The 27,208-nt window shown below is 48.5% G+C and overlaps 1 protein-coding gene across 2 annotated transcripts in view; it reads right to left on the minus strand.

The window, feature by feature from the left end:
- Positions 1 to 2,796: 2,796 nt before the first annotated feature.
- The window catches only part of LOC144161910 (uncharacterized), a 79,384-nt gene continuing 54,972 nt past the window's right edge, over positions 2,797 to 27,208 (minus strand). The window contains exons 10-14 of one of the 2 annotated variants that reach the window (XM_077692466.1): positions 21,929 to 22,079; positions 10,851 to 10,937; positions 5,808 to 5,856; positions 4,849 to 4,923; positions 2,797 to 2,997 (exon numbers count right to left, since the gene is read on the minus strand). In XM_077692466.1, coding sequence (XP_077548592.1) covers positions 2,926 to 2,997; positions 4,849 to 4,923; positions 5,808 to 5,856; positions 10,851 to 10,937; positions 21,929 to 22,079 — 434 coding nt within the window. In that variant the 3' untranslated portion in view covers positions 2,797 to 2,925. The remainder of the gene's footprint in view (positions 2,998 to 4,848; positions 4,924 to 5,807; positions 5,857 to 10,850; positions 10,938 to 21,928; positions 22,080 to 27,208) is intronic. The other variant, XM_077692467.1, reaches the window with a different exon arrangement.

A 27,208-nucleotide genomic window follows, 5' to 3' on the forward strand; every position in this document is an offset into this window, starting at 1 on the left:
CAATCAAGAAGCCTTTAGCAGTAGCATTCCTTAAATACATGGGCAGAAATTCTAGGGGAGAATCTTGCGGTAACGCTTCTGTATATAAAAATATAAACGACTTATATAAGTTTCCAGAAACTAATACACCTGAAATTCCTGCTGCACCCCATCTAAAAACTTGTTTCAGAAGTTATTTGGTGCTTAGACAAACTTCGCGAAAAAGAAATGGTATCGAATACATGAAGAGCGACCATACCGATGATCCACTGGAAGTTTCCAAGTGAGCAGCTTCCGGGCTATCACGGGGTGTTTTCACGAGGGAGACATCAGGCGATTAGTTGATGTTGGCGATCACGGGTCTATTGCCTCTTCGTCCGTCGATTGTCACACTCACTCAGTCACTGACTGACTGACTGACTCACTCACTCAAACGGTTCGTGCTCTTAACACGAAAGTGTTTTAGGGGCGAAGCTCCTCTTGCTCGGGCCCTGTTCCGTCCCTCGTTGCTGCTGTATACGGCACGGCACATTAATGGTGATTGTGGCAGGATCCCCCTAGGGATTGGCCAACCAAATATTGTCCGAAGAGGTCAAAACGTTCAACGCGTTCGTTGCTACCAAACAAGAAGAGGAAGAAGAAGAGGTCGTTCGTCGCCTACGAGCTGAAGACACGTACCGGGGGTACACGATACAATACGCTCTGCAGAAGGCGACGGCTAAGGTGGCTAAAATGTCACACACCGAATTCGCAAACTTACCCACGGAGATTCTCATCGTCCAAAACAACCCCTACATAACCACCGCAAACATCGACGTCGTCGACGGGCTTGTCAACGGAGCGGTGGAAAGTTCGGCGTGTCGAGTTTTTATATGATGTGCGGCCGAATGTTTCACGCTCTTACCGATAAGCATTGGAGCTTCGCCCCTCTCATCATCATTCACTTCGTGGAGATGGCGAATGTTTTTTTATTCTCGGATACACCAATATTTCGCTGACGTCATATTCGTCACGGAAGTGACGCCAGTACAACGAAGCAAGTGGCCTGCAAAGGGTGCACCCCTGCACACAGGGTCTTCTTGCGGGGAAGCAACCTTTAGCACTGAGGAGTACGTTCTACTTATGGTTGTTATTTTTCGGGTTTTATATTTTAACGCGAAAGTGTTTGATGCCACGATACCCCAAGATTTCACTGACGTCATATCTGTGACAGAAGCGATGCCAGTACATCTTTGCCGAAGTGACCCGCCAGCAGGACGTCGCTCGCCAAGCACACCCACAAGACAGCCGCCGACCCGCAAATCATGCTCAGCTGCAGATTTCGCTGCACATTTAACTTTCGTGTTTTACTGATTCCTATGACAGAGTAATCAACCACAGTTTTTTCACGCCTCGTGCGGTCAGCCGAAGTGGCGACATGACAACACTGGCGAGAGATTAGACAGGGAGTCACCATTCAAAAAAGGAACCGTCGTTCTTTTATTGGCGCCTACGCCAACGCTGCGGGCGCACTTAAATAACTCAACATGTGACGAACAATGATGGGGAAAGGAGGGGGTGGTGGGGTTGGGATGAGGGAGGAGTGTTTCTGGAGTAAGGGGGAAACAGGAACACGGTAGGGGTGGCGGGGCGAACCCACCCTATGTACAACAAGTTTCGCGAAACGGACGTAATCGCCTCGGGAAACGAACGAAAAGGGAGGCCATTTGGCACTGAGCGGCTTCCAGCCCACCACTAAAAATCGACATCGAGCATCTGTGCACCGAAGACAAAAAAAAAAATGACAGTCGTTACATGTAGGTGTTAATTGAAACCATACTATCTCGGTAATGTTCCCTTTTGCGTGCATTCTTGTTTTTCCATATCGTTATAACTTTGTTTTTCGTTTATAGCCATAGCGTCATGGAGGGACACGCAGCAGTGGAGTTAGCTAGGAAAAGGTCACACAACTGTTGCGAGTACACACGTATGAACACAACGTGGAGGAATGTACGTAGTCAGATGAAATAAATGGAGTTCGGTGAACATACAACATCACTGAAGGAAAGTTGGGAAACGTATTTTTCCGCCTTTTAAAGGGACCCTGCCACACTTTTTCCAACTTTTTTGGAAATCTTATATGCTTGTAGAGCGTAGTCACCCAGCACACCCAGTACTTAGATTGGGGGGTAGCAAAGTACCTCAGCGAAAAGCTAGGGCTGTATGCCATCAGATAATTTGGAAACTCGCTCAAAAGATTTATCTCTCTTTTCCGGTCTTGACGTTCTTCGACCGCTTGAATTACGCGACTGAGACCATGTAGCGGCTGTTGGCCGGTTTTCCTCCGGTTGCAGCAATGAACGCTTTTCGATAGCAACTTAAAAAAAAGGCCACAAAAACAAAGCAGAAATGGAAGTCGTATCTGGTGCGTGGAGCAAATAACGCACTATGCCGCTCCGTGCTGTAGTTTTCGCAGTGGTTTCAGGGGCGAAGGAAAGAGTGAAAGCGCTAATCGAAAGTGTTGCCGGGTCCCTTTAAGAAGGTACCAGGGGCATGATTTAGCTATGCAGTTACGGCGCATTAGGATGTTTTCCGACATACAGAAAACCAGTGATGGGCTGCCGGAAATGTACCAATTCCCCAAGTCCTTTCTCAGCTTCGCAACGGCCGGATTGTCAAAATTCGGTGCACAAGATCTCGATGCCTTCAAAAACGTGTGACTATACCCACTTCGGGTGGCGCTGTAGAACATGTCGAGCACAGCCGACGACAAAAAATCATTGCACTCCTAAATCCGACGAAGCGGCGCCAGCGAGGGGGGTCGCTCTCGATTTAACTATTCCTCGTCTCTTGAAGGAGACGCGCCGTCGCCGCCGTCATGACGTATGGTGTGGGGGGCCTCCTCTCTTGCGTGGACGTATCGACGCTGAGCCCTGTTCGGAGAGGCGGCGGTGTACGGGGCGCCCTCTAGAGGTGTATCTTCCGAAGGTCGGACGGGCACGTGACCGCGTCGCATTGGGGACACAGCCTTTTCGTGCCCTGCGAACGAAGCAGAGAGGGGAAGAGGACGAAATAAATTGAAGGGTTGGTTTCGCACTTCTAATCGGTAGATAGAATAATATCAGTATACGGTAGACGCTAGTTACAACAAAATCGCTCTATAACAATTAAATGCAGAGCATTTCAGTAACTCACGATGTTACCCGCGTTGACGTCCGTAGTCCGCACCGCACCCCTCCCTACTATATAAAAAAAAATACTATCCGACGCCCGGTTTCGATCCCTCGACCCGGCGGGCGGAACGCAATGTACATGGTGCTCTACCCATTGCGCCACAAAGCCGACACAGAATGGAACGCTACGAACGCGCCTTATATCGTTGACTCATTCAAATTACTGCTGACGAGCGCTCTCTCGTCAGCAGTTGCCACAAGTGCAACAACGTTAACCTAACGCAAACTACTTAACGTCGTGCGCCCCCGGAAATGCTCTGCATTTGATCGTGCCCCTCGCGAGGGGGATGTTTCACTGCGTCTTCTCTCGGTCGCGGGACCCGTGGCGCCATCTGGCGGAGGCGCGGCACAATTCGTAGCACTTTCTTTGAAAAAGCGCCTCGAAAGCGCGGCAAATATGAAATAGGGATGACGCGCTTTCGAGGCAATTTTTTTCACGTTTCATGACCCCCTTTTCAGCGTATAGAAAGCAGACCAACTCCACTTTTAACAAAAATTCGCCTTTAGTGAACCGAAGTTGCAATAACTCTAAAGACGAGTATACAGCGCACGGTTTCTAGGCCGGTTTTATTCTTTCTCTCTGCTGCAAAACGGACAGCAACGGAAGAGGACCCGTACTCCTAAAAACCGGTTTACGGAGGAGATCCTGCGACTTTTATGGATCCCCGTCCGTTGAGAGCCTATTTGGCAGACGGAGAGAGACGAAAGGCTTCAATGCGCGCTGTAGACCGGGCTGCAGCTGAACACAGCGTGTTCTCTTAACAAAGTGTCTTCTTTATCACAGTCACCAATTTATTCCTCGTCACCATTATCGTGTTGCTTACTTTGGTCGTGATATCAGACAGGCTGTCGCACAACACGGATATCACGTTTTGAGAAAATTAATAACAGTATTCATCTCCGTTAGACTATCCCTCTCGTCGATTTTCTTGGTTGTCTTGCAATGACCGCATCCTTCACAAACTGACGAATGGGGCAAAAGCTCGTGTCTCACATGGCTGTAGCACTTATGCATGCCTTTCCCGCTGTATGTTGATACTGTTGAACCTCGCTCTAAGGAACATTTATATAGCGAACTAAACACAAACTTTGGTTGGCCACGCTTCATTTCACTGACATTTATTCTTCTATAACATAATATTGCATATAACAAAGAAATATTTGACCAGTAGTCTGGGAAGCCACTTGGAAAACTCCAGGCGTCCGAAACTAGAAGTAGAAAAGGCCCCCTTGTTCGTGGACATGGTGGAAAACTCCATCTTGCTCAGTGCTGTGAATAGCCACCAGACAAAGATTGCATCTTTCCTCGAAAAAATAGGAACGCAGGCCTGTTTTGTCAAATCAACTTTGTTCTGTTGTAATTTCCTCTTTCATGCTGTGGTTCATTGAGCTAGAAAAGCTACAAGGAGAAAGATAAGGGTTAGCTTGTTTACTGTAGATTTGAAGATTTTAAAATAATGCGTCTTTGTGTGTGAAGAATTTTGGCGGGAGCCAGATTACCGATTCGTATGGACCGATTTCTAGCTCTACTGTTACAACGAATATTGGATATAACGAACTAAATTACTGTCCCTGTAATATTTCGTTATAACGAGGTTCAACTGTATACACTTGGTCCTGGCGTGTCTACGTTAGTGTATGTAGTAGCTGCACTTACCAGCGATTGGAGCCAGCAGCGCTCGCAGTGTACGTGCCAGCAGCATACGGAGACTAGTGGAGTTGTGTACGGACCCTGAAGGAGAAGGCACAAAGAAAAAGCAAAAAAGTATAGTTAGGCGCTGTACTTGATAAACCAAATCAAGCCAAGCAAGTTCGTGCTTCCAAACACAGTAAGCTCGCGTTACAACGAAACCGCTTTATCTGAATTCTAGCTCTGTTCAAAGTTTCTTCGCGGTCAGAACTGCATTGCATATAAAGCAAAATCGTCTCCCTCTTAACCAAGGACCGCTTGTAACAAAGTCAGTTTCCTCTCCAGGGTACATTGCTTAAGGATGGCGTGAGGCTACGGCACTTACACGCTGTTTTTTTTTTGTATGCCCATACACACGCGCATATTATGCATACTGAGCCACATCTTAGAGTCGTATTTTTTTTTTCGAATCTAAGCACCCCCCTCACTTTAGGCATCGCGATCGTGGAAAAAAAGGGGGTGCTTGGAATCGAGTAAATACGGTAGTTTCCGCAGCCTTTTCGAAAGCACGTCAAACGTGTGTAAGGTCCCGACTCTCACAGCTTTTCGCGCCCATTGCCGACGAGAGTCGAACCCAACACCCCGTGTTTAGTAGAAGAACGTCGTTGCGATTACCCTACGTCGGCAGGTCAATCCCATATTCGTCGGGTGTTCTAGTTTACTCCGGGCAGAGCAATGACACACCACAGACACGTTCGAGCCAAACTTTCCTTTCGGTGGCGTGCATTAGGAGGCAAGTTATCATTAGTGTAAGGAACGCGCCTTCCGTAGTGCAGGTCTCCCACCAGTTTCATGGAAGTGTAGAAGTTTTTACCGACACTCTACAAACTTGTAAATGGTACGCGTGCAATTAATTCTGCTAGTAACGGGTTATTAACTAGTAATCAGCAGTCTACAGCATAAGTGGGAATTTCGTTGTCACTCACCGAACACACGGCGCACTTCCACCTCACGGTTTCGTCCGCACTGGCACTCCTGCGAAAACATAAGACATACACCAAATAAATGATAAAGTAACAAATTTAGGACCCGCGCACGCGAAGATGGTTACAAGGCTAAGAGGGCAGCAGTTTGATCGATTCGAGTGATTGATTTAGTGATGGATTTTTGTATTTATTGCTACGGACAATATATTCGCATCGAGGCGTGTGCCGTCTGGACGCAGGTTGTAATACACGTATATGAAATACATCCCTCCTAATTAGCACAACGGGGTCAGATTAAATTCTACTGAAGTTCTCCATTATGTTTCCCTCCCCTTTCCTTTCATTATTATTAAAATATCATTTAAGCCACTTCAGTGGCTTTGTAGTTTGCTTCCTGTGTGCTATTTTAAACCTTAAGGTGTCGGGAAGCAGCACATTTTCTCGTGAATGGATCCCACCACATCTCAAGCAACTGTATCGGATCTTGTTTTCTTTCTGCAGACAGGGATGCTCCATCTTTTTAGGTATGCTTCGCAAAACTCTTCGCTCCCAAACACCATGCTCGGCCTTGAAAAAGCAAAGGGCTACACTCGGACGTTTTGTAAAGACTTTAGTTCCTCCATCGCACTTCTTTGCCGGGTACATTTCTAGCAACGTTCTACTTTCCCATTTTAACCCATCCAGATCATCATTTTGGTGTCTTTTGCGTCTCTTTTTTGTCACCTTGAATATGTGTGCTTCGAGCAGCTTCCTCTGCGCTTAGCGCCGTGTATGTAGTGGGCGAACAAGGCCTGCCCCTTACTTAAGAGGAAGATGGTTAGGAGCGAAGCTTTCTTCATGCAAACTGAGTTACCTTAAAGTCCACAATCCACCCTCCTAAAGTCCAAAATCTAAACTGGCATCGTCGGAAGCCAAGCTCAGACAAAGTCCGAAGCCAACGCCCGCGCTACAAACCCAAAGGAAATGCTGAGGGCCCCGATTATTATTGAAAGTTTATTCCCGGTGCCTGTTTATCACCAGCCTTACTTAGGCCACCAGAAAAGCAATGTTTTAAAACGCGTAACGAGCATGTGTATCCCGCCAAATGCAAAACCATTTTTCTTCAAGCTTCATTCTTCCACACTCCCAGTTAAGACATGGCTATGCGAAAAAGGCATGTCTATTCCTTGGTCGGACAATTGTCGCCTCTGTAATCAACCAGAGATAATTGATCATTGTTTTGTGTTGTGCCGGGACGCTGTGTTCTTCTGGGACGTTTTGCAGCGGACACTAAAAAAGGACATCGACATCACCCCGTACACCATTCGCTTCCTGCCATTTGAAGATGTTAATCGGGTGCCATATGACGTTTTCGTTCTCCTAGGATTGTTTAGCTTGTGGAAGTGCCGCATAACTGATCGGCATGCGGAACCCCCTAGACCGACCAAGTGCATTTTTCGGGAACAGGCGGCGTTGGTGCGGAGCGTTTATGCTGCGCAGAGTGATCCACCAGAGTGGCTGCCTCTTTTAGATGCGTGTGTTTGCTTGCCCGAGTTTTGATCTTTGTTCGACTGATGTCCTTGCCCTTTGCTGTCTGTTAGTGTTTATGTTGTGTGTTAAGTGGCTTGTCTTTTGAAGTTCTCTAAAATTTCCATGCATTAAAGAAAAAAAAAAGATGATAGCGCTATCGGATAGATGCCGCATTCAGAGCGCGAGAGACCCAGGTTCGATTCCAGCCACGTGAAGCATTTTTTTTTTTGAGGCACGCACTCCCCACACCTGCTCGTCGGCTCCTTGCCTCCTCGCCCCTGTCCCTCGCACTTCTTGGCCTAGCATTTTCTCCACTTCACCGGGCGGAGTTTCCGGTTAACGTTCGGCACGGCCAGAGCTCAAACTTAAACTGCCCTGCTGTTGAAAGAAGAGCTTACTGAAGCCAATTAAAAATCAATTTTGACCCTGTTAAGGGCGCGTTATTAGGCTCACATGAAAATCCGGCGTAGATAGCCTGATGAGGATGATGATGATGACGAAAATCGAAGAGAAGGATATGTTCTTCAACCCACATAAACCTAAATGTTTGTTCGTGGAGGGAAGGTACAGCTGGCGTAGGTCCAAAGCATTTGTGTAGCGCGATGACAGCTATTCGTTCTTGTAAGTTTCTCTCGATAGTATGTGGCTCTAAACAAACCAAATAGAGAATTTTTGTGCGCCCTAATTCATATGGCCCCGCCCGTGTAACGCACAATTATTCGCTGTTAAATCATCACATTCATTAGTGCACGGACACAAAAAAGAAGATCATGCACTCATGTTGCTGTATTCGCAAAACGGAACACAATGAAGCCGAATGAACAATGATCATCGCTTATATCGCTACGCCCTGAGATCGGTAATGTACTGACTCTGGAGCGTCGCCAAGAACGTTGTTCCATAAAAAAAATAACTGATATAACAAACTTAAAAGATGCCGCCACACAACGACTCCGAAGATGTCATTCGGGTAGTATCGAAACAGTGATGAGCGTAATAAAATGCTTCGTTGGGCGATTTCGTTCGTGGCTTCGAAGAAATGGCAGCATCTCCACTCCGTGAATGATGACGGAGGGTTCTGAGTACGGGGACTCGAAATGACATCCAAGTTGCGCCCCGACCGTCATTCGATTTGAGCCGTGAGTTGCACCTTGATTATTCCCTAAATGAAACTGCAACTCACGGCTCTAACCGAATTTCGCTTGATTTTCGATTGATGATGCTCACGGATGGACGCGGACGGACATTGGGAGGTCCTAAGGTACTCTGCATCGTTACAGGCGAGGGAGGAAGCCGTTTGACTCTCGGGTACTAACTCACGGTCGTAGCCCAATGGGTAAGACGACTGACACTAACTCTGTCTGGTGTACCAGACACAGGCTCGAATCCTGCCGGTGCCTGTGTGATTTTTTGCGATTGTAGTGCTATGCGCACGGACGCGGGTGCACATTGCGCGGTCCTAAGGTACTCCGCACCTAAAATTCAAAAGAGAGCAAAGGACGGGGACAGAGAAACACAAGTAGACTGGAGAGCGCTCGTACAGTCTACTTCTGTTCCTGTCCACGTCCTTCTCGCTCTTTTTAATTTCTTTGTAGTGATGAGTGGGTTAATTGTAGTCTACCACTACAGTGGTGCTATCGTAAGGACCCAGAGGCACCCCTACAATCGCACAATCACGTTTATTAGTGGCTTCTGTCAGCGGCAGCCGGTCAGAAGAACAAGAGCCTGTGACGCATAAAGGAAATGCCAAAGTTGACGTACAGAGGCTGCATACACTCTTGCGTGTGTTTTCCGCATTATGTAGCGAAAAAAATGTAGCAAAGTTGTGTTAAAATTGGCGTGATTGTGATTGTTATTCTGCTGTTACATTGTTTCGCACGATGCACACGTGTGTTCGTCTTCGTGGACCCTTCAATCATGCATGGTTTGTGGTAGCCATGCTCTTAACAGTCGTGATAGCGGCAGAGTATGAACGCTTTTCTACTCTCCGTGCCAGGAATGGCGGCAACAATCTGCCTGGGACAAGTCCTGCGGTTTCCGTCATCGTAGAACCACTGAATAAGCTACGCATCAGAGTAGCGACACCATGAAGGAAAGAATACTCAGGAGAGGCCCCTATCACCCCAATGCATTGCAAAAAGTGTGGAGGAAGTCACGTGATTTTTCTTGAGCCCATGGACAATGTTGCTTACTTGTTTACAACTGCGGCGGCCAAATTTGGGCGAATAGAACGGACAGATTTTGAAGGCGCTTGGTATGTGGCTACTTCGCTACGCTTGCAAACCAGCGCAGTCACTACGACAAACGTTTTTAGATTAGGCCAGTTTGAAAACTCTGCCGTCGGAGGCGTCTGCATTCGCCATCCCGCGAGCCTGTTGCTATGACGACGACAAACGCTACTTTGCCAGGTTTAAGAGCTGAAAAATCGTCCTTCTATCTCAAAAACGAAGGCCGTTTTTCGATTGAAACTTTGGGTCAGGGTTAGAATGGGCAAATTGAAGGCGAAATCAACAGCTTAGAAGATTACATCGCACCGAGGAATTAGCGACGAAGCTGTTTTCGCTTCGAAGCGGGAGGGCAGGGCGACGCCGTGTTAGTCAAATCAAACCGGAGACAGCAAAGGATGATGGGATAGAGTGCTGGGCTCCGTGGGCTCAAGTCATGGCGGGACTCGGCTTCAGGGCCTCTCCTAACCTTTTCTTTCCTCCATGAGCGACACTTATTCACGCCGGCAGCCATTTTGGTGCCTGTCGCAGGGGTGGCCAGCTTAATGCGTCCTATTGTGGCTGATGTTGAAGGGCGGAATTGGTCTGGGCGCCGCTTTACAATCACGACAGCTGTGGTTACTTTTGGACGATTTCGAGACAGCGCGCCGGTGCGACAAGTTCAGGCTCGGTTACGTTAGCTCAGCTTATTAGTGGCTCTAGGTTAGGCTACAGCCACTAAATAAGTTCAGCGTTTCTAGTGGCTGTATGTTATAGGCCACTGTCGTTCTTTCCCAGAGGGTAGCGAAGCAGGTGTCTTCCACCTTCCGGCCGGTTGAAACAGCCCAGTACAGAGCAGCACGGCATCGCTACTCTGCATGGGCCTTAAAAACTCACTTTCAACGCGTCATACTGCTACACTGCACTCTGGAAATCACGATTTATCGAAGAACGCGCGCGCGGCAACACAGAGGCACCAAAACGTCTGCGCCCATTGGTCCCGCGGGGTAAACAAATGTCACGTGACGCGGTTAGACCAATGACCACGGCATCCAACAATGAGAGAAAAGAGTGTCGATACTCTGAAACCTAACGTCGTCGCAGCGCACGAGTGCCACGTTGGCTACTACCCTACCCATACATGGTGACTCTATTAAAAAAAACAGTCTTCGCAAAAATAAAAATTGTTTTCGGTGTGGGAGCGGGACCCCGTGTGCCGCCGACGGCAACAGAAGCGGGGAATAAAACCCTCAGCGACTGTTGAATCTACACAAGTCTAGTTTCTACAGAACTTTCTATCTTTCTACCAGAAACTAGAGACGTTGTTCACCTCTCGTCGGCAGCTTGGCCATCTTCGGTGCCGGGCGTTTCACTACTGCTCCCGACACCAGCACCCGCGCCCGACGACGAAGGGGACCTGCGGCGAGCAAGCCAGCCAGGCATATAGTTACCGTTAGTTCAAATGGTTAACATGTAATGGTCCATTTCGTTTTGCTAATCCGAGAGGCCCTCCCAATACAAAAGGAAAGCGCGGTAGACTATAAAATGGAGTGCGTGCATGAAGTTTCGCCGTGTTTTTCTGGCTGATTACCCTTTTGCGCGCTTTTACTCGATTTAGGGATAGCGTTTCCTGATACGGTTTCGCCTTATCTGGTGCAGATAGCGATTTTTGTAACGGGCGCATTACTTCAGTACTTGGGGAGTGCTTTTATGTATGCCACTTTGTCTCCTAGCGAAACTGCGCTAACCTTGTTAATGGCGGTTGCGGTGATCGAGGCGCCACCCCACACCAGAGGGCGTTATTTTTTACCGCTGAGGTATTGCGCAATTCTAATTACAATCTGTAGCCGTATTGTTAACCTGCGTGCAAATGCCAGCGGGTGTTCCGTCTTTGCTGTAGTTTGATATATGAGTACACCGCGGAAAGGTCTGGCTACAATAGACCACATTTGCGACGTGGTAGAACGGAGGACGCTGCGGCTGCATGACGATTAATGGGAGCCGTCTGTCTACAGCGCTCATCAGAGCATCCTAAATTAGCGGGAACTTGGACTAATCCGTCAGTGCCATAATCCGGGGTATTCTTTCTTGTTAGAACGAGTGCAGCCCCCATTCCCTCTATTCCATCGCCAGTAGTCGCAACGAAGCAAAATGAGATCGATATGCATTTAAAATCACCCACATCTGCTAAATCGAGTAGCTGAGTGCTAAAAAAGACAAAACCCCCTCCGTCAGAGTCATTCAATGATTTTCTGGTCGCGAAACTGCTCCGCAACTCTGTGGGCGAACTTATGCTGCTTTTGGATGCCGCGAGGTGGCGCCACCATCTGCACGGGTGACGCTCCCGGGGCGGCGTAGCGCTGGCCAGAGCGACGGGGACGCGGTCACTTCAAGTCCCAACCACACGCCCGCGTAAAACCGGCGTACTCAGTCGTACGCCGAACGCATTGCTACGCGTTTGTTACTCCAAAGTCGCAGCCAGCGACGCACTGCTGCTGCGCACACCACGCTTTGAAACCAGCTCCGTTTCAGCGTTTGAGTGGACGGCTGCTTGACGTGCGGAGTTGGTATACTCGGTTGTTACAACTCAAGAACGGCACCACCTCATGTAGTGTATCACTCCGCAAAGCGCCGGACCCGTGACGTCAGTGCGCGCGTGTTTTGAAAGGGGTTTGCTATGAATGCGTGATATCGTCTGCCTCGTCTCACGCAGTTTGTTTGTCGTCACTAGAGTCGTTTATAAGCATATTAAGTCCAAAAAATCACAGGAACGGCTCACGCCATGTTCAAAATATTCCCAGTAACGCCCTTCTTGCGCCGCGCGGACAAACATCCGGCTACGGTGATAAGGCACAGCGGCAACTTCCGGTGCCATTCTTAAGTTGTCACCGAGTATAGCGAAAGCGGGGTTCGGTCACGTATTTCCTACGCCTATATTCTCTGGTTGAAAGTGGTTTGGCATGTAAAAAAAAATACAACTGTCGAAGCTTGCACTAAGTCACGCGCAAGGTTTGAATCAAAGCGAAGCTCCAGGATTTCTTTCTACGTGAGCACTGAAGGAGACGTCACCACGCATTTGTATATGTTTGAAATTGTTTGTTTACATGTTCCACCATCGCTTTGCATAGTGCCAGTAGTAGCCATCGTCACATGCATCGATATCGTCCTGTTCCTCATGCCAAGCATTACATGCGCGGTAGCCCTTGACGACAACTGGGGCGCAGCGGCGGTGCCAGGGGGGTAAAGCGAGCTCCGAGACCGTACGAATCGTAGGCGCTGACATGATACAATTCTCATGGTTGCCAGATCAATTGTAGTCAGCCTTCTAAAAAGTTGTTACGTAATTATTTAACTTAAACAAAGAACTGAAGCAAAATAGTTACAAATAATTGCCTTAATAATTAAAACTAGCTCTGTAAAAAACTTTTAGTGTAATTAAGCTCTAATTAGCGAACAAAGAGTAAGTGCGCAGTTCAGTTTTGGTTTCGATTCTCTTTAAGTGTGCTAGGAAGTGGCGAGGCCCTTGCGCCTGACTTACGCAGTGTGTGTGTGTGCAGTCTCCAGCTCAGATCTGCGTGCGTACAAAATGTGCACAACTGGTACAACTCAGATGCACGCGCTGAGCAAGTTCCTGCCCGGGCGCTTGCGAGACTGTCATTCGTTTCTTCACGTTGAGCACCCTATCTATTACCCCTGAACTGACGCCGGAACAGCGATTCCGATCTGACCTTGACTACCGCAAGTTCACTATAGGCTACGGAGTGGCAGCCAGCCATCGTTCCCGTTGGAAGAGAAATAAAAGGAGCTTTTATAATTGTTCGGTTCCAGTTGTTTTATTCATTGAACTTCTTACAGCTCTTCGTGCTTCGAACTTTCGCGCAAACGTTCGTGAAGGTAGAACGAAAAAATAGGTAACGAAATGCGGTTTCTTTTTTAATCAGTCACAATAAGTCAATAAGTCAATGTTCTCTCCTCGCGCGCTCTATGCGGCAAATTGCTGCCCATTTAATACTGCCCATTCAGTCCCGTAAGCTTTCCTTTTGAAGTGGTGGAAAGCAGCTAGAACTTGACGAACACAGACAGAAAGGAAAACGGGACACGCCGCTGACTGAATTTCGCATACTACCTTGGCATGCATTCTTCCACTCCGTTGGCCTGCGATCGACCGCGCTCTTTCGTTCCTGTGCTTCAAAGGGCCGCGACTCACCGGCAATATCAGCGTTGGCCCATGCGATAACGTTCTTTTTTTTTTTTTTTTTGTCGATAAAGGTTTCACATTCAGCTAAAGCCACAGTTCACTTCACTTCGTTTGAAAAGCATTGAGCGACTCGCAAAATGTCACAGAATGGCAAATAAAGCGGCACAGCGCAAAAATGCACGGAGATCATGACAGAGATTCATTTTTCTGCGCGGCCCAGTACGGATCAGCTGATTCCTTGCGTCCTCGCGCATGCGACCAGTCGCATTCGAGCTTGCGCGCAAGTGTTGTGTGAACGTTGCCACATCTTGCTCAAATAGTCTCAGCACATACAAGTCACATGCTAAACCGAAAACACGTCGGTTACCTACCCACAGGAGATAAACTACGCAATGCTGTCGACGGCGCCTAACAAAATCCGCCTGGCCAGCGGTCCGCCATGTTACAATCAATCCCGGCATGCTTCGCTAGCCGGACGCGGAAACGCCACAGTAGCACGTTTCCAGATTACAACCCATCACTTTCGCCGTTTTTAGTAAGCAAAAGCTCAGCTGGCAACCTTGAAATTGTTGTATCATGTCTGCCACTGTGTGTCGTACGGTTCCAATGCATTGGCTCAGCGGCGCGCTTTCCCTCTAGAGTCAGTATATTATCTCTATGGGCGGCGCGTACGTGCACGACGCATGCGCGGCATTCCTGGAGTCGCGTCGCGGCTCCGTGGAGCAGGCGTTGGTTGCTAGGCAACGCAAGGTGCTGCTTGGGGGTTTCCCCCCCCTTTTTTTTTTTTTTTGTAAAGCCACTGCGCGAGCCGGGGACGCTCGGCGGTCGCCGCGAGGCAAGCGCACACGAGCGCTCGACATTTTCTTGGTATTTAGAATGCGTTACGCGTCATACATTACAGCCAGCTATAACAGCTCCACCGCTAAAAAAGATCTTTGTTTTCATCGTTCGTTGTTCGGATGCAATTTAATGGTCAGAAAGGGCAAATGCAAGCTCTGGTTGAATCCGGTACTGCGGCGTTAGGCCTAGGCTGCGCGGCGACCGCCGCGGTTACGGCGGCGGCCAAGGGGTTACTATCCGCCCCCTGCGGCGAGGTGTGCGTCAGCGCGTACACGTCGATGCGCGAGTACGTCGTCATTACGCGCTCATGTGGTTGGGCCTGTAGAGTGTCTGGTGCGAGAATGACGCGCAGCGAGCTTCTCACGCTGTTCATTATTATAAGGCTTAATTAGTTCGTGTAAAAGACGGAAGTCAAACACATGTTGTGTCCCGGGCGACCGTTCTGGTACAAGTGTAGAACGGAAGGAGCTTTACTGTTTGGTTTTCCCAGCGGTGGAGAGCAGCTCGAGAAACGGAAGCAAGCCGTTCCGCGACAAGAAACGGGTGACTCCAGCTTCGACTGCAACTATGCGCGTGTATCCGAGAAGAACTTTGACGCCACTGACATCATCTGTGCCGACTAATTCGCTATCAAATTCGATGCGGTGTCGCTTCAGCGCGACAAATGTGACGCCGTCCCGAGCGGCGTTCCAGCCTGTTTTCAGTCTTCAAGCAGCGATCTCGGGCGCTGACAAGACCGCCTGATTAACGACGTCGCCGAGCGTGCTCCAAATTGTCAAGGAGCTCATAACACAATTACCCGCAAACAAAATTGTGTACGTTCATGTCTACATGGGCATTGCTGGACAGGTTTTGGTCTCGTACTGACTGAACCGAACGTACTGACTCTAGTGACTGGACGCTTTGCGGCGAGCAACGGGACACACCGAGGGAAATAAAACACGGTTGAATCAGGGAAGGCTCGTGGAATTTTCTTGCTTTGTTTTGCGTGTGTTAGTAGTTGTCGTTTCTGCAGTAATAGTATTTAAACGGCCTTCAACCAAATAAACTTTATTGAATGCTATATGCTCAGGTCTCTCCGCATTCGCAATAACTTTTCGCTCCCCTTTGAATCACTTATTAGACATTTACTAACTCCACTGATCAGCGGGTGCTTTTTTTTAATCCACATCCAGCCATTGAGGTCGTGTTTACCTTTGACGTCAAATATCGCGTTTCAAAAAAAAGAAAGAAAGAAAAAGTACAATTAAAATATAAATTAACCACTGCGACCTTTTGCTATTGACTAAGAAGCCCAACTAGATCATTTTTATAGCGAATTAAGCTTTGTATTCTTCAATGATGGCGATGTTATACGCCAAAACGCACTGCAGGGAAGCCAACTTTACACAATAGGAAGGTACATGACGATTATGATGAGGGTAAAACGCGAAAGCCAACTTTCCACAATGAGAGGGCACATGATGATGACGGTAATGATTATTATTATGATGATGAAAGGAGAAGCTTTCTCCGATACAAATGCTCACAATCCATAACTTCACGTAGCACACACACAAAAAACGGTCAAATACAGAGGAAGGCGACGGACACAAGCGAGCGCTTGTGCCCGTCGCCTCTCTCTGTCTTTGACCGTTTTTTTTTTTTTTTGCGCTACGCGGAGTCACGGGTTACCGCTACCAACTAGCCCAAGCCCAAACCCCACAATCCATTCAGCCAAAGTCCAAATCAGCGACAATGCGAGCTAACTAATAGATACAGAATCATCTGTACCTAATAGATACAGAATCGTAACATCACACCCGGTTAGCTCGGCGTTGCCATAGATTTGGGCTTTGGCTGATTGGATTGCGTACTTCGCATTTCTATCGGAGAAAGCTTCGCGTTTCAACCCCCTTTCCTCATGAAAAGGGCGTCAGATGTTTCCTTTCGTCGCATGACTATTTCGGCACTTTCGTACTGCATTCTTTCAATCTCTTTTAACACGAAAGTGTTTTACGCCCGGGTACACCAGCTCCTCACCGGCGTCATATCCGTCACGGAAATGACGTCGCCAGGAAAAGTTTTGGGGCGGTATTCTCGTATAACTGTCCCTTTTGAAAACGTCCCTTTTGCGTCCCTTTCATCGTGACGTACTTCTGGTTAAGAAGTGGACGTTGGCAGCGTGGAGAAAGGTTGGGAGTAGGTTTGCCGCGCTTCCGTTACGTCACTTCCAGTTGTTTGCTTTTAGCCAATCAGGGCTCGCCAAAAGGGACACTTTCGAAAGGGGCGCAAAAGAGACAAAACTCGAGAATACCGCCCCTGGATTGTACAGCCCTCTGCTCACTGCGCCACGAATTCATGCGCATGTAGGTCTACGAACGCGCCTTGCATCTTTCCCACTATTTTCTTCATTCAGATGCCGTCTAGGAGGTGCTGGCGTCCGCGAGAAAGGAAGCGAAGTAGTTGATCATAACACTAATGAGCGCCGACAGTTGGCGCCTCCGTGCCAGCGTCTTCGTGTACGCGGGACGCGGGTGAATTGAGACACCCTCCGCCACCTACTGCTTTCGGTTTCGGTTCCGTTTCCTTCGCCCGGTTTTCCATAGGCTGTGGTTTTAAAACGGGCTTCCGCAATGTTCCGGCGCGTGCAATCCAGTGTCTAACATTGATGCGTCTAAACGGTGCCACACCGACACGTAATATAAATAGCGATGTGCAAGTTCATATGGATGCACAATAAACGCTCCTGTTTCAATTCCACTTTCGTGTTTTACCGATTCCTATGAAAGAGGCATCAACCACATTTTTTTTTTTTGTCCAAAGGTTTGACCAGCGCTTCCTGTAGTTTGCTATATCTCCCAAACGTAGACCTTTTGTCGAACGCCGCTCCCTCGTCGCTTCCGTCTTTTCGCTAACCCCCTCCACTCCCTTCCACGCAAGCAATGTGTTGAGCGGGAGCACGGGAAAGGCCTGTCCGATCTGCGCCCCCTCCTGTATCAGCGACGGACAATGGGAGAATCTCTTTCCGCTTGAACGCACGTGCTTCCCTATACCGGGAAAGAAAGGCTCGCCTGGGGAAACGCCCCCGGGAGCCTGTGAATCGCCCGGGTCACGTGTGTTCGTGCGTGCGTTTAACGCGCCATCTAACGGTTCTTTTCTTCCGTTTCTGTTGTTCTTTTTCTATTTCGGACAATTCATAGGCGGCGATATCGCATGCCCACACACACGCGTATCGTTCTTCTGTTATCCTTTTTCATTTATGCTTGTTTTCAAGATTCTCCCAAATCCCACCCTTTCCCTTTCTCTAACATATATTCCCACCCCCTACAACGGCGTCCGGACCTCGCCCCCTTCCCTAAATCCGCCATCCCCAACTTCGCTCTCTCCCTCACCTGACACCGTCAATTTGAGTGACGGCTGTGTCGCGTCAGCCGACCGGAACTGATGTCAGCAGCTCCTTTCGCTCCCCTAGTACGCCGCACCACTGGAAAATCTTTTTTTTTTTTTTTTTTTTGGCAGGCCTTATATGCAGTGACAAACTTTCAGCCGTCCTCCTCGACGTCGAAAACGGACGGCTCCCGTCAGCGCGCCGGCAATTTGACTAAAAGCACGGCCGCTTGTCGCTTCCCGTCCCGTTGCCGGCGATGTCGGCTTCGACCGTCGTCGTCTCACTTCTGAACTCGCGGCAGTAGTACATCGTTGTTAGAGCGCGGGGGGTCCCACTCAACATCTCAGTTTTTGTACCCTTCAAAGTGATCCCCTTATTTCTTTCTCCCGTTCTCGTACTGCTATTGTTTCCCTTTCTTTTTATTAGCGCAGCCATGGAGTCGCGGGGACCAAGCCAGTGTGTCGATCTCGGCTCCGGTCATGCGAGCCAAGTCGAGCCGAGCCGCAGTCAACCCGAGCCAGTGGAGGGTTACACGACCGGGAGCAGCGGAGAACATCTTGTCGACCCTAAGCTGCGCGCGCGGTCCTAATTGAATTATCTATCGAGAGCATTTGCATGACAGCGAAATGGCTACCGTGACATGTGTTTTTTTTTTTTTTTTTTTGCGCTTTTATTCATCGTAGTGTCGGTTCATCCGCCGAACTCGGAGCTGGGAAGTTGCGCCTTTGTTGCTGCTCCGTTTCTCGTTTGAAGAAGAGCTACAGTTTTTGGCGTGAGCAGACGTTAAGAAAAATGAAAGTCCGCTTCTCTGCCGCTTCCTTGCCTTACCTCTCTAAATATGTTTATTTTCGTGAGTGTAGTCTTACTTGAACTTGCTGCCTAGAAACCATTTCACTCCTGTTTTCTTGTTACGCACTCGTCGTCAAGTTCTAGCAATCTTAATCACTTTCAATTTTTTTTTGTGCGCGAATTCGGGGCACATTTTTAACGCTCCTACTCCGCGATTGTTTTATGCAATGCGCAGTGGTAGACAACCTGCCGTGTAACGCCAGTGACGCCGTCTGCCGCTTCATTCGCTGTACTTGAAAGAGCTTTACGTTTTCGAAAAAACAAAGGACCGAAACTGGTAACACATCTACATACGCGAAGCTTTCACTGTCCCATTTCTTGTCGAACACATTAAACGGCTGCCTAAAACAAATAAGCAAACAAACAGAAGTCGTTTCTTCTTGTACTGGAGTGTGAAGACGGGCTAGTTGGTTCATAATCCTGACAAAAAAAAAAAATAAAACAGCGCACAGAAACGGAACGGAAGGCAAGAAAAAGACAAACAGGGCCGCCGACTAACAACTGAATTAATTTTATTGCGCGCACGCAGTATAAGAAAATGCAGGAAGAACATAAAAAGAAGGCAAAAAGTTAAGATTGTAGATATACTATCTCCTCGGGCGACAAGTCGACTGATGGTCTGCTGACGCATACGCCCGCTCGCTCGTGCATCATAAAAGATTTTGATTGTATACGGTTTAACGCGCCGACGCAACGCAGGCGATGAGGCGCGCCGTAGTGGAGGGCTCCGGATTAATTTCGACCACCTGGAAGTCTTTATCGTGCGCCGAAATCTCGTACACACGGGCGTTTTTGCTTTTCGCCTAGCTCCATCAGAAAAGCGGCCGCCGCGGTGCATCATAAAAGCTTCATAGATCTCGCGTGTTCTCTCGTCACCATAGCGCTTGAGGACACGACTCTGCTCAAGCAAGGACGTGACTCTGATCCGTGCCTGAACTCATTTACTTCTCCAGAAATCAGTGACTGCAAGTGCCGTCACACCTCGTTCACACTGACTTGCCATTGCAGAAGCTAAACACTGAAACACTTTCTTTAGGGTTACTTAGCGAGATAAACCAAAAGAACTCGTCGAGTTTGTGCAGCCCTATACAGAAAGATGAGCCAGCAATAAAGTGGAGGTTGCGTACCATTGCTAAACGCCGCCAAGGCGCTCAGCGCATGCGCAGAGTGGCTCACCTATACTGAGCAAAACAATACCGAACCAGCAAAAAAAAAGAAAAGGAAAGAAAAGAGTGGTTGTGCGAATTACTCAACAACGGTTAGGCGCATTGGTTCGCCTCCTGAGCGAAAGAATACCCAGCCAGCAAGAAAAAAGAACGTGTATCAATAACTCAACAACGGTTAGGCGCATTGCGCATGCGCAGAGTGGCTCGCGGATGAGCGGAAGGATGTCACGGCAGCAAGAAAGAACAGCAAGACACGTCTATCTTTGTGGCGGAAGCCTTCCTGGCGCTGCGTTAAGCTGCGCTGCGCTGCGCCGCCTCCTTGGGCTGTCTCTGCTGGTTGCTGTCAGCGTAGCGTACGCGTGTAGGGGTGTTAGGGTAGGCGAGGATGGCGCAGTAACGTTTGTCGATAGTGCGGCAGGACGCCGTGCGAAATCCGGGTTAAATATGCAAAATTTAGCCTCGTTTCACGTCGTTTCTCTCTCAGTCGCCTTTCGTTTAGCTAACTAAACTTCGTTCAACTTGTGCGTCTTTAGCAAAGTTAAACATCTCACAGTAGTGTAGCCATAAATAATGTACAGGAAAGTACTGGAAATGAATGTGTGCTATTGCAGCTGCCGCTGCAATATTGTGTGCTGTGTGAATGTCTCTGCCAATTCGTATATGCGTAACCACTTTTAACACAACTATGTATAGCCTTTTTAAACGAAGGATAGTCAAGGGACAGCACCACGTTTTCGAGCTAACCACAAATCACCCACGTGAAACGGCGGCAAATTTTTTTATCCTCCAATTTTAGAGTAGGCATGCAGAGTGTCAAAAATGGCCGCCGTTAGGTCGTTATATCCTCGCCGTGAGGCTTCTCTAAGCTGGATACTTCGTGTTAAACACAAATACTGAGTAACTCACTTCATACGGTAAAGATAAATAAAACAATGAGCGAGGCGATTATGTTAATTCATACTATTCACGGTTCACAAGGATGTACGCAACTAAGGTACCACCCCTGCTTTGACAAACCTATCAGAGGTGTCAATTACATGCACCGCCTCCCTCATAGCGAAGTAAGTTTTCGAAACTGTGCCCGTTCCCTTGCATATAATAATCTGTAGCCATTAGCAGCGCACACTAGTTTATTTGTATGTATACTAGTGTTATATCCCAGTAGGTACAGAAACATCGATTCGAACAAACAGAATAATGGGAATGAAGAGATATTTACGGACCATCTGCAAATCGCCGCGGAGAAAAGTAATGGAAATTTCTTGATTGATTGATTGATTGATTGATTGATTGTAGGGTTTAACGCGCCGACGCAACGCAGGGGATGAGGCGCGCCGTAGTGGAGGGCTCCGGATTAATTTTGACCACCTGGGGATGTTTAACGTGCGCCGAAATCTCGTACACACGTGCGTTTTCGCTTTTCGCCTCCATCAGAAAAGAGGCCGCCGCGGCCAGGAATCGAACCCGCGACCTCGTGCTCAGCAGCGCAACGCCTTAGCCACTGAGCCACCGCGGCGGGTTAGTGCAAATGCCTATTAAAACCACTCTCCTACGCTCCCAAAGCTTAGTGGCGCACAGCACAGATCATGGCTGGGGCATTTTTGGGTATTCCGTCACTTCAAACATACCTTCAAAACTGCGCTCGTGTCGCATCCCGGCCTTTAGTCTTATATCGTTCACAGTATGCAGATAAGCACAATTTAAACAAAATTTTAAACAAAGTTAGGCATGTTGAGGGTTTCTCCTCCCGAGCTTTTTTTAATCGCTTTCCAAGCTGTTGTCGGCTTTGGCAGACGCCCAAAGGTGGTTCCCGCCAAGAATTGGGAAGAAGGGGTAACCGTGAAGACGCAGCCTAGGGAAACAAAAAGGAGCAGCCTAGGGAAACAAAAAGACGCAGCGGATAGGGAAGCGAAAAGAAGTGGGTGAGTAAAAAAGGGGGAAAGATGGTAGGGAAACACGATGCAGAAAAAGGGAACCAAGCTCACCCGTCGCGTCCTCCCGTCGTCGACGACTGGTCGCCAGCTCCTCGAGAGTCGGCGGCCGAGGCATCGGTGAAACCGGCGCTCCCCGTTCGATCCCGCGTTCCCGACGGCGACTGGGGATCCTTTCCCCCCGGAGATCCCGATCGGCAACGCTCTGCAAGCGTGGGGGAATGAGGCGTTGAATGAACGGGCACAAATCTCGCACTGGGGGCAAAAAAAAAAAAAAGCAACAGAACTACGCGTGCGCTCACAAACACAAAGGGAAAAGGTAAACGGGAAGAAGCTTTTTTCCAACAAATAGTTCCTTGAGTTGCGAAACCGTTTGTGTCGTTCCTTTCTCAGTTTTTATTGCCTGTTCTTATCTAGCAGTTACATCCTTGAGTATTTGCTCTGTGTGAGTTAACTTTTTGTATGTTTGTGTGCGTGCGTGCGTGCGCGCGCGTGCGCGGGACGTGCAGTTGTAATAGACAGCATCGCCATTATTATTAGTCTTTAAATTCCGGTCCCTCCATTTGCTGGAGAAAGTCGACGCCTATCCAGATTTTTCTTTTGCCTCAATAGTAAGCAATCGTCGGAGTAAGGATAGGAGTAATCGGTTAGAGTAAGGGTAAGCATGCGGGTTTGTTTCACATGAGAACACAAGAGCAGCTTCGTATAAGAAAAGGTAAAATCCGGTTAAGGGGGACGAGTGAAGGATTTGAACAAAAGCGAGCACAGAATTCTCATGAAGAATATGAAACGAACGACGCACGACACTGTCATCGGGGTCCGATACATTCCTTTTCAGAACCTCCTCCTCCATTCGAACCCGCTTTCCCCGTTACTCCGGAACCTCCCTCCCTTCCCCTCTCCGAAGGTCCCCACTTTTTAATAACTGGACCCATCTCCGCTGTCTTCCCGGGTTCGGTCGGTTGCGGCGGACGTCGGCACGACATAGCGTAGGCGCAACGGTGCAGAACGGCTTTTGGAGCTCGGCGAAGCGGCGCAACCCCCCCCCCTACCCCCCCCCCCCCCCATCCCCCCCGAAGCCTCGTGTCGATGGAGGCGAGTTCACTGGAGCGAGTGGCAATACTCGACGCATCGACCCGGTATTGTCTTCGCTGCACGCCGTTGTACGTCCACGTCTCACGTATACTCGCAGAAGGCGTAAAAGGCTTAGCAAAAACCTTTCGGTACAGTTGTGTGCAGTGGGAATGTGTGCTGCGGGTAGGATCTGAAACGAGAGTTCACTGCGCCTTGATGCCTGTGTGACGTGCGCGACGATTCCCGGCTTGAGTAGTTGTTGGTTGCCGTTTCTGGTGTGTTTATAACGGTATAGGTCACCACGCTGAAATGGACTATACTTGGGAACAAGTTAAGCACGGCAACAGCTCATGCACGGTATCACTCCGCTAAGCGACGGACGTGGGTGTCAACCGGGCGCGCGCGCTTTGAAAAGAGATTGCAATGAACGCGTGATATCGTCTGTCTTTTCTCACGTAATTTGTTTGTCGTCGTTGCAGTACTTTATAAGCATATTGAGTCCAAAATATCGCGGAAACGGCTCGTGCCATGTTCAAAATATTCCCAGTAACGCACGCACTGCTTGCGCCGCGCGGAGTGACGGCTGCGGTGACGAGGCACAGCTGCAACTTCAGCTGCCGTTCTTAAGTTGTACCCGACTATAGATTGCTTTTTGGTTCAATTAATGTCATGGTATCCTAATGTAGAACCGCTAATTCAGTCGTTAACGAATCAATAAATGTGCCGGTAATAATGACAATTTGAGACAGTAACAAAGAATAAAATGCGTCATTTTACTGATAAACAAAGGGTCATTAGTTAAATTCATTACAAAATAAAACGAACATTGGGTAGCAAGTGGTGAGCGTTCGCGTAATCTCTTAACGCATTCCAAAAACAGGTCGGCGACAGCGAAAAGGCGTGGAGACTATCAAGGAAAGTTTTAAAACCCGGGTGAGTAATCAAATCGCCATTCGTAACGAACGGGTGCGTTATATTTGAACCAATCTCAAGGTGACCTACGCAACACGCTGACCGAATAGCTTAGTTCTAGCCTGCCATTCGAACCGTTCTTCCATTCCCCACAGTCGTCGTCGTTTCAACGTATTAAGCGCTGGACACATGTACGATTTGTACACGCGATTCGCATGCGACGGATCGTTACGACTGTCACCACGACTAGTCGTACGCGTGAATTTGAGACACATGACCCGATGCGTGCATGCGATGCGTCGTCGGCGTCGCTCCGCCCACCGTTTTTGCTCCATGGTCAACTACGACTATCGCTGAGCTGAATTTGTAGATTCCGCGCGTTTGTTCGCAAGAAATTGATAAAGCAGGCAATCGCGAAGTGTTTTCTGCCTTCGGAAACAGTCCGCGCACACGCCGGTCGCGCCTGCCAGCTCGGCACACTCAGCGGCTCGAACCGGCGCAGACCACGGTAGCAACCGCGCTTGTCGCTGCTCTTCTGAATCAATCTGATCGCTAAAAAGTTCCACATGCGAGGAAGTAGGTGTTAGTGTGGGGAAAAATTGTGCTTGGGATTGTTATCAGGCCATATTTTAAAAGCGGCGATCAGATATCTGCCGCGATGCAAGCGTATACGCTGACCGGTCCCCGCGGCGCGCGGCGGACGGTGCGCCGACCGGTCGAGAGATGGCAATACCTGCGCGGAAACATCGAAACAGGCTACGCAGATGTTCAACTACGACGATCGCTGAGCTGAATTTGTAGATTCCGCGCGTTTGTTCGCAAGAAATTGATAAAGCAGGCAATCGCGAAGTGTTTTCTGCCTTCGGAAACAGTCCGCGCACACGCCGGTCGCGCCTGCCAGCTCGGCACACTCAGCGGCTCGAACCGGCGCAGACCACGGTAGCAACCGCGCTTGTCGCTGCTCTTCTGAATCAATCTGATCGCTAAAAAGAAGTAACTTATGCGAGAAAAGGGATGATAGTGTGGTGAAAAGTTGTGTTACGGATTGTCATTCGCAGTTACACAGATAGCGGCAATCAAATATCCGCCAGGTTGCTAAGCCTAAACTTTCCAACACCCGAGCCGAGCAGAGCAACGCACGCCGGTTGCGGGGGGTTGGGGCTCAGCGGGCTCTCATTGGCTGTGGCCTCACGACGATTGCAACGATGGCACGACTGCATCTGGCTTGCCAGACGCACGTCGTGAGCCTCCTCCGACCAGCGATCGACGCCAAAACGGGTCCTAACGATCAATCGTAACGATCAGTCGCATGCGAATCGCGTGTACCAGTCGTACATGTGTCCAGCGCTTTAACGGGTTAAGTTGACGTACGCGCAAGGGCAATGGCTGTCCATGCGCTGCACAACATTTTGCCGCGTAGGCGTCGTCGTGTGTGACTTTTTACAACCCGCACTGCTTTCCATCAACGCTGCACAGAACTAACAGTCGTGTGTGCGGAGGGAGGGGGGAACTTGCCGGCCGGTTTACACGCCTTGCTTCGCTAGGTAGAGATAGATATTGCGGGACGACCGGATAGGGCGGAGGATAGTCTCGTTGGTTTAGGGGCGAAGCACCTTAGTACCTCACTTTGTACGGGGCTTGGCGTCCGTGTACAGTTTTGCGCATGCGCGAGGAGCATTAGATTGGATTGGATTTAGATGGATTGGATTGAATTGGATTAAATTGAATATTATCGGGTTGGAATGGCATATACTGTACACACGCGTTGTCACTCATTTACATGCGCGAGTGAGCATTGCCACGGGTGATTTACGGTAAGAACGATCCCCAGTGCTTCACCCACTCGTCATGATTCACTTCGTGGAGACGCGTGAATTTTTTCGTTTCTTGTGGCTGTAGTCGAATTTACCACCGAACTTTTTGGTGCAGCTGTGGACATGGTTATGACGACAGCGAAGGAACATGATTGCAAAGCGTTCATACTTGCTGGCAGCATGCGTGGAATAATATACGGTGCATAATAGAGTAAAAAAAATAAAAATAAAACAAGTGGACACCGTAAGGGAGTGGAAAAGACAGTACGTAGTGTGATTCGAACGACGACATACGTTGTCGTGTGTACAGTCCTAAACGAAGATAGGTCTGCTTGGTAAATGGTCCCTATTTTTAGCCTTTGTGGAAACTTCGCTGGCTCGATACGCCTTGGTAACTTGACGTTTTCTGTGACATCGATATTAAGAACAGTTATTAAATCGCTGCTTGGCTGTGGGTACCAGAGACGTAACCGGGGAGTTGTTTTGGTGTCAGAATACCCCCCCCGAAATTTTCTGAGCTGTGCTCCCCCCCCCCCTCCCTAGCGCATTTCGGCCTTTTTTTAGTCGATTCTGTTCACTCCCAATCGGTATATTACTTTGCAAAAACAAAATAAAAATTAGATTTTAAAAAATGAAAATGAAATTATGTTTACGCGCAAGCTATTTTTTCTTTTTTTCAATTATTTCTACCTACGCCACTTATGGGTACCCAGGAACTTCTCATCGCGGCAAGAAGTGGTACACGTGGGTATAAATTTCCCGTGGTTAGAATTAGGCAAAGATTCTCCCGTTGCGGGCCTTTAACGAAGCTTGGAAAGTAATAATTCGCATAGGTGCTGGCTAACTTATAGTAAAGGTAATGAAGTAGGAAATTCAAAACGCTGATGAAGAAAGAAATCTCCGTGGTGTTGATCTCGTTGGCTACTACGGTAAACCAGGGAACGCCGATAACCATGAGTCCCTCCCCAACAGTGCCTAACCCCAATTATCCATCATTTGTCTCTGTCTAGGGGAAAATTTTCCATCCCAAAAATTACTATTTCTGTTACTGTTGCCTTAGCTCTTCGTACAACCGTTACTATTGCCAACTCTTTTTTTCTGGTGTCTGCAGTTAACATTGCTAATAAAACAAAGTAAGTCATCCCCAATAGTGTTCATATCCGTTCACAATCTATGTTTAAGGAAGGGGGCTGCAACCGCAGTACTACTATACTCGGTCACAACGTAGGAATGATGGTGATGATGAAGATTGCTATTGGTTTTCCCTTTGTAGCGGGGTGATGACGTGTCATCTCACCAAAAAGGACTACTATACTTCCTATGTTTTATACTCTTGGTTTAATACTAGCGCTGCTTAAGGCAGGCACAAAAAGCTTATTAGGCACAAAATACTTTTTTCACCTTTGTTACGGGTGGTAATTGTCCTAGGCAATATTCCACTCTGTGCTTTTCGACCACCAGCATTCTAATCTTCTTTTCGTCGCCTCGACAGCCTTGAAGTTAACTTCCTCTGTGCTACCCTTAAATCCTAGGG

Source organism: Haemaphysalis longicornis, unplaced genomic scaffold, assembly GCF_048455015.1.
Source record: "Haemaphysalis longicornis isolate Haplotype H1 unplaced genomic scaffold, Haemaphysalis longicornis Haplotype H1 scaffold_12, whole genome shotgun sequence".
Lineage (NCBI taxonomy): Eukaryota > Metazoa > Arthropoda > Arachnida > Ixodida > Ixodidae > Haemaphysalis > Haemaphysalis longicornis.